The sequence below is a fragment of the Trichosurus vulpecula genome, chromosome X, assembly GCF_011100635.1.
Source record: "Trichosurus vulpecula isolate mTriVul1 chromosome X, mTriVul1.pri, whole genome shotgun sequence".
Lineage (NCBI taxonomy): Eukaryota > Metazoa > Chordata > Mammalia > Diprotodontia > Phalangeridae > Trichosurus > Trichosurus vulpecula.
Window position 1 is genome coordinate 24,477,621 of NC_050582.1, and position 13,215 is coordinate 24,490,835.

Below are 13,215 nucleotides of genomic sequence, written 5' to 3' on the forward strand. Positions count from 1 at the left end.
TCAGCCCCATACGTCAAAGTACAATGTTGTCATTTCTTGTTAGACTCTTCATATGTTGTAGCATAGACGTCTAAGACGTGTATCTTTCCTCCTGAGTGACGAAATATGGTCCTCTTTATTATTCTTTGCACCCAAACTATGTCTATTCCCATCAGTTTCCTTTTTTTTCATCTTTTTTAGCTCTAGCCTGTTTCTCTTCTCCAGGTTAATGCACTACTCTCATCAGTTAGCATAGACCCAGAGGCTTACTGCCTGAAAGAAGCCCTGATAGTTCACTCTGCATTATGCCATAACACTGGTAACTGTGTGAAGTTCTGGTGCAAGTTTTGTAGCCTCGTAAAAAGTCTTGTATCTTCTAGAGCTCATCCACTAAAGTCTAAACCAAAGGCAAGAATTGGGAATATGGTTCTAGAACATCACAGGCTAGAATGTAGATACTCATTTAGGGGAGAGGAGAATAATATTGAATAATGAGAAAGAGGGATTATCTTCTGCGTTTTGAATTCTTGACTAATCTAGGACAAAGATCTATTTGACTTTTAACCTTCTACTCAGCATTTGTGGGTATATTTCCTGTAGTGGACATGTCTTTTGTCTTCCATAAAATCTGTCTTTACTCCACATTTGAAGAATACTGCACGTGGCTGGAATGGCCAAGCTGTGACATACAGTACATGAGGGGCACTTAAGGTACACCACCATAATTAAATGGTCTCCTTCTCCTTTTGTGTCCTTTGTAAATTGACAACCTAACCATTTCCACTAAGTGGTTTGAAAATTTTCCATTTCAAATAGGCAGCTGGAAACAGGTCACAGCCTCCACTTAGTATATGATAGCAGAGGACCATAATTGGACTGGCTGGACCAGAGGATTTGTGCAGACACATGCAGGTTAATAGCGCTGCCTGTAAAATTGTATATCAGAGCAATTTAGAAAAGGGCAAAGAAAAAAGCCACAGAAACTAGATGTTCCAACAGAGTATATAAACCATTTATTCTAAAAAAGACCAAAAAACAACAAAAAAAATTTAGCCAGAATTTGCTAGGCAAGACTTCCACATCAAGAGTGAATGACAAAAGGGTTATAAGGAAGTGGTTCTTACCTAGCCACGGCTTGTGGCTAGAGAATCGACAGAGAGCTGGCCTTAGATCCAAGACTTGGGCTCAAGCCCTGCCTCTCACCTGCCTCGGCCCCATAACCCCCACCCCAAGCAAGCCACTTAGCCTGCCCCTCAGTGCCCTAGGCCATTCTGGAAACTAAGGTGCTGACTTGTATTGATAAAGGGAAGTTCTTCATTAGGGAGTTCTTTATATCAGTGAAATCTCAAGCTCTGGCCCTGTATCCTGTGGCCTAAAACCCAAGCATCAGCTGGGTATGGCCTGCAATTGATGGGGACCCTAAGTTACAAATTGAGAGGATAAGGAACAATCCTTAGTCTGGAATACCTGGGTTTCAGTTTCACCTCTGACACATGCTGTTTGTGTGACCCCGGGCAAGTTCAAGAAATTAGAGGGTAGGTATATTGGGAGAATGAGTTTCATCCTCTAAAGGTCCCTATGCCAATGAAATTTACAGGTTCGGTCCAAAAAGAATCTCAGTATGGCCTGGGGGCAGCTTGGAAATGGGAAAGCGTCTTTACAAGTTCCCAGTCTGGAGGGGGAAGGGTTTTTCTTTATAGAACAATTGTGATGTAAAACCAAAAGGTATCAACCGTCCCCACCTCCATTTTTAGAAGTCATCAGTTAGAAAAACAAGAGCTGAAAATACTTCCAGTAGAAGATAAGATACCTAGCCAGCTGGTGGGAATTTGGATCTCTTTCATATTGTCCAGAGGGATTGGACTGTCTGGTCTACCCTAGCCTATACTATGATTGCCACCAGGTAGGAAGCTCTGTCTCCCAATGCAAGCAGCAGTCTTGGAGAGTGGCCTGAGGGTGCTGGGCAGGTAAGTGGCTTCCTTAAGGTCAAGAAGCCAGCACTTGATAGTGGGGAGGACCTTGGATTCCATGGACTCCAGAGTTCATGGCTGGTTCTCTCTCCATTAAGCAAGCCTCTTGATCAGAGGGCCAGCAGACTGTGGCCTGAGAGCCACGTATAAACCCTTTTTAGCTGGGGCCAGTACAAAAATAGGCAGTGGCCTCTCCAGGATCCTGAACACAACTTCATAGAAGTGGAGAGCTGGGGTGGGAGCAGACCCCTGAGGAGGAAATTCACTCTAACTAGGCAGATCAGAAACTGTGCTGAAATTTATAGTCTTAGCTAACTGCTTAGAGTACAAGTAAGCAACCTATCCGGGGTCACACAGCCAGTACGTGTGAGAGGCAGGAATTTAACCCAGGCTGAAGAGTTCCGAGAGCTGAATCTAAGTGATGTCTAACTTAGGGTCCTCATCATTTTGGGTAACTCTGCCTGGAAGTAGCTCCCATGAATATTTAAAGATCAAACAAGATTCCTTGGTAGCTGTAAGCACTGGAAAGGACCTGGGGAAGCCATTAAGTCCAAGGCCCTCATTTTATGGAAGAAACCGAGGCACAGAGAGGTAAGAGACTTGCTAGGATAAAAAAACTAACAAGCATTAGAGGCAAGATTTGAACCCAGGTCTCCTGACTCTAGGACTCTATCCATTATACCACTCAGAGCCAGGATTTGACCCCAGGTTCTTTGACTCACTATCAAGCAAAGTATAAAATGGGGAGACAAATGTATGCTCAACAAAAGTGTTCTTAGTTGTTGCTGAAAATGTCACGTGCAAAGACTAAAAGAAAGCAAGTGTCCCTGTGGAGGGTGAGTTTCTCCCAGTCTTCCTTTGGGTTGATGACTTGGTCAATGGAAAAGGACAAGTGAGATTCATAGTTACTTCAGAGATTAGCCTAGCCATCTACACAGGAAAAAGTCCAGCTGATGAAGAAGGCCTGTTTCCCAGATCGGACAGGCAGCCCTTTGAGATAAGACTGCTACTTGGTGCAGTGTCCAGACCACAGTGCTGGACCTGAAGTCAGGAAAACCTGAATTCAAATCCCACCTCAAACACTTAGCAGCTATGTGACCCTGTGAAAATCACAACCGCTCTCAGCCTCAGTTTTCTCATCTGTAAAATGGAGACAAATAGCACCTATATCCCAGGGTGGTTATGAGGGTCAAATGAGATAAGACAAGTAAAGCACTTTGCAAACCTTAATGCTAGCTGCTCTTACCATCTTAGGCAATGCTAAGGGACGGTGAGCTGGTCCCAGAATCAAAGTAGTGGGCTGGTGCCCATTCAGGAATTTGTGTGGCACTCTCAGTGATTCCAAGGTGTCCCTTGCCATCAAAGCCCATCTTTTACAGAGCAATAGTCTTCCAGCAATGCTTTATGGCTGCAGATCTGGAAATGCCATAATCACTAAAGAATCAGATTTGCAGGTGCCCCGAAGGGCAATGGAAAGCTAGATGGTAAGCGTAAAGCTGGAGCACCAATGGCTTGATGTGAGAAATGGTGTAAAAGACATCAAGAGCATGTATGTCTGGAAAAGGAGATTGGGCGGTCATGTAGCACGGCTGAGGGCCCAGGTGCTTCCCAGATAGCCACAAAACACTCAGAGAACCAATAAGGAAGTTTCTGTGGAGTTCTCAGCAAAAGATGGATGAGAATGTCACAGGATAAGAAGGTGTAGTTGTTATGTGCCCACATCGAAGCGAGTGCCCACATCAATGAGATCAAAAATGTATTTCATGCGCACATATGTCTCTGTATAGACACACATGGGTATCTGGATAAGTATGAACTTGTAAATCAGATGAGGATGTGGTTATTCATTTGACAAAAGGCTCCTTCACTACAAAATAAGTCACGACAGGCTTCGTTTAAACAGATGTCATTAGTAACCATTAGACTGATTACAATACAGTAATATTTTCATTAAAGAGAATGTTCTGTCTTTTTTCTACCCAATTTTTTGGGGGTTTTTTTGTACATATAGGTCCTTTTCCTTTTTTATTTTTTTTTTATTTTTTTTATTTTTAGTTTACCACACACAGTTCTACATAATTTTGAGTTCCAGAATTTCTCCCCTCCCTCCCCCCTCCTTCCCCAAGACGGCATGGAATCTCATTTAACTACCATGTATAACTTCGTATTGAATTAATTTATATACTAGTCAAGCTGTGGAGAAGAATTATGACCAATGGAATGAATCATGAGAAAGAAGAAATGGAACCAAAAAAAAACCCCATAAACAAAAACAAAAGAGAAGCAAAAAAGGCGAGCATGTAGTGCGCCTCAATCTGTATTCAAACTTCACAGTTCTTTCCCTGGATGGAGATAGCATTCTCCATCGTGAGTCCCCTGGAGTTGTCCTTGCACCTTACGTTGCTGAGAAGAGCAAAGTATGTCAGGGTTGGTCCTCACAGAATCCATATATCTGTGGTTGTGTACAATGTTCTCCTGGCTCTGCTCCACTCTCTCAGCATTATGTCGTGTAGGTTTTTCCAGGTTGTTACAAAGTCCGTATCATCCCCATTTCTTATGGCACAATAGTGTTCCATTACCTTCATATACCACAGCTTGTTCAGCCATTCCCCAATTGATGGGCATCCCTTTGATTTCCAATTCTTGGCTACCACAAAAAGAGCCGCTATAAATATCCTTGTACATATGGGTCCTTTTCCTGCTTGTGTGATTTCTTTGGGATACACCAATTTTTTAAAAGATTGGAATGAGACTAAGAAAAATTGGTTTCAGAGAGTTGTTTAAAAAGTTATTTTCTCAGATTAATATACATTCAATCTACTTTTACACCTTTCTGCCATACTGTAGATTACTGACATTTCAAAGGACTGTATTTTAAGGTACATCAATATATATTGTATTTAAGAGGAGAAGAAAGCTTACTACTAAAGTTAAGAAATATTTTCAACTAGAATTGAAAGAAAAATGATTTTCTAGTTAACCTCCTGCCCTAAGCAGTCTGGTTAATGGAGTTTTTACTATAATTGGATGTGAAAATTTACTACTAATCTTACAAGTGTTCTTTTTCTAAAGGTGAAGAAATGTAGAGAGGTGAATTCCATTTTATAATGGGATACTTAGGGCCATGTATGACTATACTTCAAGCACTTCTTGAAAGAATTTTGTATTGTTTGTAGAATAATCTAGGATGATAACCAGTGGCAACTAATGTCATGTCCCTCCTCAAGAAATTCCTCCAAAGTCTCTCAGGGAATATAGGTTTGATGATATTATCCTAGAAGAGCCCCACCTCCCTCCTGTGTTTAACAGAACTGATAAACAAGCCCATTCCAGCACCTAGGAACCAAAGAGGGAAGCAGCAGGGTTCAAACACTCCATTTTCAAGAGTAGAAGAGAGAAAAGATTACAGAAGAAAAATGGTGTGTGCAAAAGAGAGAACCTAGCCCAAAATGCAGAATGTATTTATTACTGTGTACCTCAGACATTTCAAGGTAGTCCTGTTGGAAATGTTTTGTAAATATGTTTTATATTTTGTTGCCAAGTTGAAAATGTTTGATAAATATTTACCCCCAGTGAGCAGCACAGTATAGTTTATTGAAAAGATCACTAGACCATAAGTCGGGAGATCTCCATTTTCCTTTGAGTGACTTTGGGCAGGTTGTTCACCCTCTCTGGGCTGGAGGTTGGTCATCTGTAAGGTAAGAGAATTTGAATGGATGGTCTTTGAGGTCCCAAATAGTTCAGGTTGTTGAGGCCATGCTTCTCTGAAAGAGAACACGCTTCTATTGAAGTGAACTTCCCAGTGCTATGCTATCCTCTCATGTTGGGATGAGGCTAGTGGTAGAAAGACCAGTGGCCCGGATTTTGTAGCATGTGCCCTTTGAACCTGCCCTCTGTATTGTTTTGGCACTCCTGGTTAATCGATTTAGGAATAATCCAGTAGTGCTGAAGACTTGTATTGGTACTGTATGTTACTGGGCTATGAATCCTTGGTCCTCGAACTCCAGTTTGATTGCTTAATAGTGATGCTCAAGACCATCTTGCAAGAAGCAGGGAGAGGAAAGATCTTAGGATAGAAACATTCTCAGCAGAGGCCTTGACAAAATGTAAACATTGGAGAGTTATGACTGAGAAATAGGAAGCCTGGATTTAATTGCAGTATGTGGAAAAGGTCAAAGCAGGAAGGGTCTAGAGAAGAGAGAACAGTTATTTTAGAATGAATGTTGCTATAAAGCTTGCCGTAATAAAATTCTAATGTTTGAAACGACATAACATAATGGTTATGCCAATATTATGTTACACAAAAGTGAAGTGTTATTTCCCAAGGCTTACTCTTGCTCTGAAGAACAAATGATTTCTGAAAGTAGAAATGAAAAATAAAGTCCAGTAAAACAACAAATTCCTCAAAGATCAGCGTGTCCTTTGCTAACTCCCCGTGGAGCAGTAAGCAGAAGAAAGAGCTAATGTCAGTCAGAAAAAGCAGGCTCCTAGCTCACCTGAAAAAGGTGGGGGGAAGCTCTTCCCATTGCAGAGGCCCAATGAGTAGCAACTCCTCCCTTGCAGCTACTCTAGCCCTGAAAGGGTTACAAGGTGCTCTTAGAATACAGGACAGATTGGCACTTCATCTCTGTGGCTGCCCTCCTCTTTGCCCAAGTGTAACATACACTCCACTCTAACAATATTGTCAAGCAGGAAAGTTCCAAATAGCTTGGTGAGAAGGGCGACAGGAAACAAGGTTCCTCATAAGAATCAGAGAGAAATGAGTCCTTACTAGATATGAAGACATAAGTTTCAATACACGAGTGTGTCATGTCTATGACCATGTTGAGTTATGACAGGCTTGATACTGGGCTTCTCAGGGTTATCTGCGTTCACTGAATCATCTTCTCTAAGAATGGCATAATGGAAAGCAAGCATAAGGTTCATTTCCATCACTAATACCTTGAAAATAAAGCATCTGACCTTTTGGCCACTCGTCCAGTATTACCACAGGAAGTAGGAACTAAGCCGAAGTGTGTCATGGAGGTGACGGCTTAAGATTGGGATCATACAGCAAATGTCATGTCATGCTTGTCAGATCAAGACTTCGAGTCATGGCACGCAGGGATCTGTGGGAGCAATCAGCAGAGTGACAGAGAGGTGGTGCCCCTTTCAGTGTCTGACCTTTGCATTCCTCTGGTTTTGCTGTGTATTAGAAAAAGTGTGTTTAATGTTGAGTTTTAATACTTTGACAGCATAAAGTTGCAACTGTTGACCAGTATGTTGAGTATTTTCTTTTTCTTTTTTGGGGGAGGGGTGAACCATATAGAAAGTTGCTATGATAAAGAGGACATCAGGAACAGTGACAGTAACAGCTGTTTTCTCCACCTCCCACTCTGTCAGGACCACACCCAAAGGGCCACTTTATGTCTAGATGGAGCTTTCTTTTGGTTTCTGTGGAGGGCTTCCAGATGAGATTTTAAAGCACAACACTGCCCATAACTGTACCTCTTTGTATCTTCACTTATGAGACAGAAAATCAAGATACTCATTTTGCCCAGATTCTTCCTATCAGATCAGAGGACAATTTTTGAGCCCCTCTGCCCTTTCTGGAATAGCATGTGTTACATCCAGGCTACCCAGAGCCTTCCGAATGAGCACCTTTTCCCTTCAATTTAATTCCTCTGTTGTCTTATTATAGAGAATATTAAGGCTACCTTGTTAACACTGAAAAGTTCATCAGACTTTTTCAGTATGGTCCACCCTGGAGGCTTTTCAATGTTTTTTGAAATTGGAAAAAAATTAACGCTTCAGTGTCCATTTTCATTTAATCTTAACAAATTGAGGCCTTTAATTTCACATGTGCAAATTGGATGACTATTTTGATAGTGTAAGAAGTGCCTCCTGAAATAATCCTAATAGAAACAGGTAATTAGGAGGTTACAGGTGTGTTGCTTTGGCTTTAAAAAGCAAACCACTAATACCACCCAGAAAAACAAACCTGCCCCTGTTGTGCACAGCTTCTGCATTCCTGGATTTTTATCTTCAACGTGGTGGATTTGGTCTGTGCTTGGTTAGTTTTATGTGAAAGAAAGTCCTATTGGAGAACTGAATAGCAACATTCACAGAGCCTAAAAAAGGACTTTGGGGACTTAGGGGTTTTTTCTTCTGGATTTTGTTTTGGGTGTTTACAGTCCATAAACCTCAAATCCTCTGATTTACATTTATTTTTATACGATCTCCCTTAAAACCACCAATACTAATACCACCACACTCACTATTGGAAAGAACGAGGCATAATGAAGGGCAATAAGAAACAGAGGTGCTTTAGTTTGCCAGTTGATCTTCATGTAAAGGTTTTTGCTCAGCTAAAGTTAATTAGAAAAGATGCTCATATTGGAAAACCACACCCCCTTGTACTAAAAATGGTTTCCATACTATTATTCATTTAGCGTTGTTTTGGGCTTCTTAGACTATGCTATTATACTTTGGGCTAGCAGTATGACTGGCAATTAGATGATTAATAAAAGCCCTTTGGTGAAGAGCTCCTAATGAATCTGATTCCATCTTGTGGTTATAATTAGGTAATACACTACTATCTACTCCTTTTTTCCTTGTAATGATCTGTTTCTGTGTGTGTGTGTGTGTGTGTGTGTGTGTGTGTGTGTGTGTGGTTTTTTTTCCCTAGAACCTGAAAAAGAAATTAAAGAGTTGCAGGACCTCTTTAGCACTGGAAAACCCATAGTAAGTAATGCTAAATAGTTTCTCCAGACTTACTTTTCATGGCTTTTAAAAATAATTATGGTTTCTTTTTTCCTAGAGCAGAATGACAAACATGCAATCCAGTCGTGCCTTTTCATCAGTAAAATACAAAAAAATGTAAAGTCAGCGTGTGCTAAAGAAAGGGATAGTTATTATCTAATGAAAATATATAGTGTCTTCCGTCTAGAGAGGTAGCATTGATATAGTATAAAAATCCTGCCCTTGGGGTCAGAGGGACCTGGCTTTGAGGCCCCACTTTGGCCCTTACATATGTCAAGCACCTTCCCCAAACCTCAGCTTCCTCGAACAGAAAATGGGGATACTAATCCTTGCCTTCTCTCCCTCCCAGGTTTATGGTGAGGGAGCCATTTTGTAAACTGGAAGGCATATTATAAATGAGATGTTGCTACCTAGAACTAGATAACGCAGAGCTTCTCCCCCCAATCTCTTATGTCCTAAGGAGGAGGAGAGAGAGACCTGTGTTTTCACTGACCTAAGGACACTCCTAAGTGTGGAGACTCCATGTATCCAATGCAGCTTGGTCCCTTTTCTGCACCTTAGAGAGTCAGAGAATTGCCTAGAACACTGAGAGTTTGGTTAAGTGACTTGGCATGGGGTCACATAGCAAGTATGTGTGGGCTGGGGGAGACTTGACCAGCTCTCTATCCACTATGCCATACTGCCTCCTCTACAATGTAAAGAACAGGCAAAAAAAAATTGACTTTGATCAAGAGTGAGAAACAAAAATCTTTGAGAACTGATGATAATTATCAATTTTAAAAAAACCAACACTGAAGTTCTCCCTGACCAGACTATTGACTTTTAAATGTTTTCCCTAACACTTTATGGTTGCATGCATTAGAGAAGGGTTGACTTTCCACCTATGGGAATGAGCTGCTCCATTCCGAACAGACTTCCAAATGTTCAGATATATTTAAACAGTATAGTTACTGCAACCTGGAGCAAATCGCTTGAAATTAGTACCTTAATTTACTCATAATGACCTACTCCCCTTAAAAAAATTACACTTTAAGTATTCTGCGATCACTTATCAAAGCACTATTTAAATGCTAAATAGTAATCATACTAATGCCTTGTTAGAAATGATGTAAAGTGATGAAATACTGTACTCCAATTTAAATGGATAATGCCTTTAAATTAGTGCCCAAATTAATCTAGAAAAAAACTTTCCCATAAGTACACCTTTCTTCTATGCACAGGGGTGCCTGTTTGGCTTTTGACTCTTTTGCTTCTGGCTTTGATTACATATAGATGAGTTTTATTTAGAATTAAGTCAGATTTTTCGATCAGTTATCTGTGCTCGATGCTGGGGATGTGAGTACAAAGAATGGAACAATCCATACCCTCGTTCAGCTTACATTCTAATGGGGGAGATGGCAAGTACGCTCAAAAATCTATTCAGTGTGAGTAGAAAGTTGATAAAAACCAGCCTATATAACAAGGTGGTCTGGGAGGGCTGAGGCACTGGCGGCAGCGGTGGTGGGGGGCAGGAGAGTCAGGAAAGGCTTCATGCAAAACATGGTACCTGAGCTGCACCTTAAAGGAAGAGCAGCACTGTAGGAAGCAGAGGGAGGGAGAGAGGGCATTCCAGGCAGAGGAAAAAGCCAGTGAGAAGACAGAGCTGGCAGTGTCATGTGTGAGGAACAGAAGGGAGGCCAGGAGGGCTAGTAATGAGACTGGAAAGATAGGTTGGAGCAGGTCATGTAGAACTTTCAAAGCTAAACAGAGAAGTATATATTTTATCCTAAAGCCAACAGGAAGCCATTACAGGGAGGTGATTACACAGGGGTCTCACCTGCTCACATCTGCACTTAAGGGAAATTCCTCTGGCACAGTGGGTAGAGTGGACTGCAGTGGGGAGAGACTTGGGCCAGACCAATGAGGAAGCTCTTGTAACAATATAGACTAGAGGTGATGAGGGCCTGAACTCAGGTGACAGCTGTGTGAGTGGAGAAGAGGGATCCTGTACCAGAGATGTTGTGAGGATAGAAATGGCAAGATCTGGCAACTGACTGGACATGCAGGGTGAGGGGGAGTGGAGAGGCCAGGATAATACTGAGATTGAGAGCCTGAGACACTGGAAGAACGGTGGTGCCCCACTCTGACAGGGAAGTTCAGAAGAGAAGAGGGTTTAGGGAGAAAGAAGGAGCTTGGTTATAGACGTGTTAGACATGTCTCTGGTGTATCCAGGTTGAAATGGCAAATGGGCAACTGGTGATATGGTAATGAAGCTCAAGAGAGAGACTAGAGAAGGAGTCCCAGGAGAGAACTTTGGGGAACACCCACAATTGGCGGTACAGGGCAGATGATGAGCCCCCCAAGGAAGGACTGGCCAGACAGTGAAGTAGGCTTCTGTTTGTTTTTGATCAAGGTAACATTTTTTAGTTTGTATAACAATAAGCCTTAGTAAAAGTTATCTCAGACTACAAGTGTGTAGAAAATAAATAAGTGATTTCATATCCTTAAATATTGGAAAGACTTTTATAACTAGTACAATCAGCCTTCAGCACAATTTCCTGGCCATCTCAAGGGAGCACCCTAGAGTTGAGGGAGTTTAGAAATGTTGAGGTTTGAAGGAAGGACTTAGGTCAGATGGAGTGGATAGTACAAGCCCTAGGCATCTCCCTGCAAAGCTGGTCTACTGTGTGTATCCTCAACCTTCTGGCCACCCTGCAGAAATGCCTGACAATTAGGAAAAATTACTAATCTGGTATGAAGGTCTATCTCTGATCACTTAAGCCGGAGATAAGGGCTTCAATTTTCTTATCTCACAAATTGAGGACATGGGACTAATTAGTCTCTTCTTTTTTCATGTTGTCCCTCTCTTCCCTTCCCCAATGGAAGGTCCTGGGCAAGAACTCTTTATTTCTTTTGGTCTTTTAATCCCCAGCATCTAGCTCAGCACTGTACATAGTGCATACAAAGTGCTTATTAAATTAGATTGGAAAATAAAGGAATCTGGAAAGGAAAGATTGTATGACAAAGGAAGGGTTTCTCATATTTTTATTTAAGAAACAGAAGCCTGAATTTTCATTCCCAGTTTTCATGATTTCTATTAGGTTTCTAATATTCAAGCAAGATCAGCTGTCCTCTCTTGGAGTCATCTGGTAAATTCCCAGAATGAAGAAAATGCTAACCGTCCAGTATCATTTACATTTGAAGTGGCACTATCCAACTGTGGTAAAAGCGGAAAATTTAAAACTATTTACATGTAAGTCTGCCTCTTTTTTAGATTTCTATCACTCTAAGGATACTAAAATTTGACACAGTGATTGAAGCAGTTAATGACTTCATGATGCCATCTAAAAATTAATTTACTCAAGTTTGTCATGTGTAGTCTGAGATTCCAGTTGACTTAACAAGAACATTTGGATGGAGTTCTCCATTTAGTTGGTAAAAAAAAAAAAGCCACTGTTATCTCATAATTAGTGGCTGACATTTTAAAACTTCAAAAATTTCAAATAGAAACTTCTGAGGGGAATGGAGGTGAGAAAATTTTAAATTAAGATCCATTTTTTTAAAAAGTCTTATACATATTTATATAGTATACTTTTTAATTCCATGATACTTTTAAAAACAGATTTTCCCCTATGATACCTTTTATAAAAACAAACTTACCCAAATATACTGATTCAACACTAAAGCAGATTTATAGTTTAAGCAATACTTATCTGTCTACTTTTCTAATTGCCCTCCTAGCTCAACTCAGTGAATGCAAGAGCAGTTTCAGCATCTGGAATTAGACACCTTCTCATTCTTCTTCCTGTCTAGAAAGAAATGTGCCAGGGCCAGGCTATGGACATCAAAAAGTCAGGGCCTAGATCCAAACACGATGACATGCACCTTTGGGCACCTAGTACTGATGGAAAAGGGGACCAACCGCATGAGCCATTGTGTTTACTGCGGTAGAGAGGCCTATGCCCCAGGAAAACAAGGAATTATGCAGCTTCTTTAAAATACACTTATTATTTTTTGAAGCTCCATTTCAGAGTTATTTTCAATAAGCTAGGTAAATATAAATGTAATATTATGAGAAGATTTCACATTTCAACCCAAAATGGTAAAATTTTAATTTTGTAAAGCAGCATTAACTTGACCTTGGTATGCAAATGAAGTGTTTTCCATTACTACTAAAATTGTTTTCTTCATGTTTACAATTTGGGTTAATTACTCTAAATAACATCAGTGGGTGGTATGCTTACTTGGAAGAAAGGTTAATGTAAGCAATTAGGACTTGCTATTTGGCTTTTTAATCTGTTGAAGGTCTCATAAGTAATTTTAATTTTCACAGTGGGGATGAAGTGACAGTCAGCCTACCTGATCTCCAGCCAGCAACCGACTATCATGTAAGGTAGGTATGCATTCCTTCTCAGCCTGAGAAGCTTTGCCTCTTTGGCTGCCATAGATCATCATTAGGACGTTTTCTCTGAGGATAGCCCTAGCCCTCTTCCCAATAAAGCTACGGCATGATGACTCGTTTCATCCAGTGTAGAAGTGTGACATG

At 40.8% G+C, this 13,215-nt stretch overlaps 1 protein-coding gene across 1 annotated transcript in view; it reads left to right on the plus strand.

Annotated features, from left to right (window-relative positions):
* LOC118832575 (fibronectin type-III domain-containing protein 3A-like) overlaps positions 1 to 13,215 on the plus strand; it is a 54,486-nt gene that overhangs the window by 11,828 nt on the left and 29,443 nt on the right. The window contains exons 6-8 of the mRNA XM_036739867.1: positions 8,617 to 8,672; positions 11,771 to 11,922; positions 13,003 to 13,062. Of these exons, the coding sequence (XP_036595762.1) occupies positions 8,617 to 8,672; positions 11,771 to 11,922; positions 13,003 to 13,062 (268 nt within the window). The remainder of the gene's footprint in view (positions 1 to 8,616; positions 8,673 to 11,770; positions 11,923 to 13,002; positions 13,063 to 13,215) is intronic.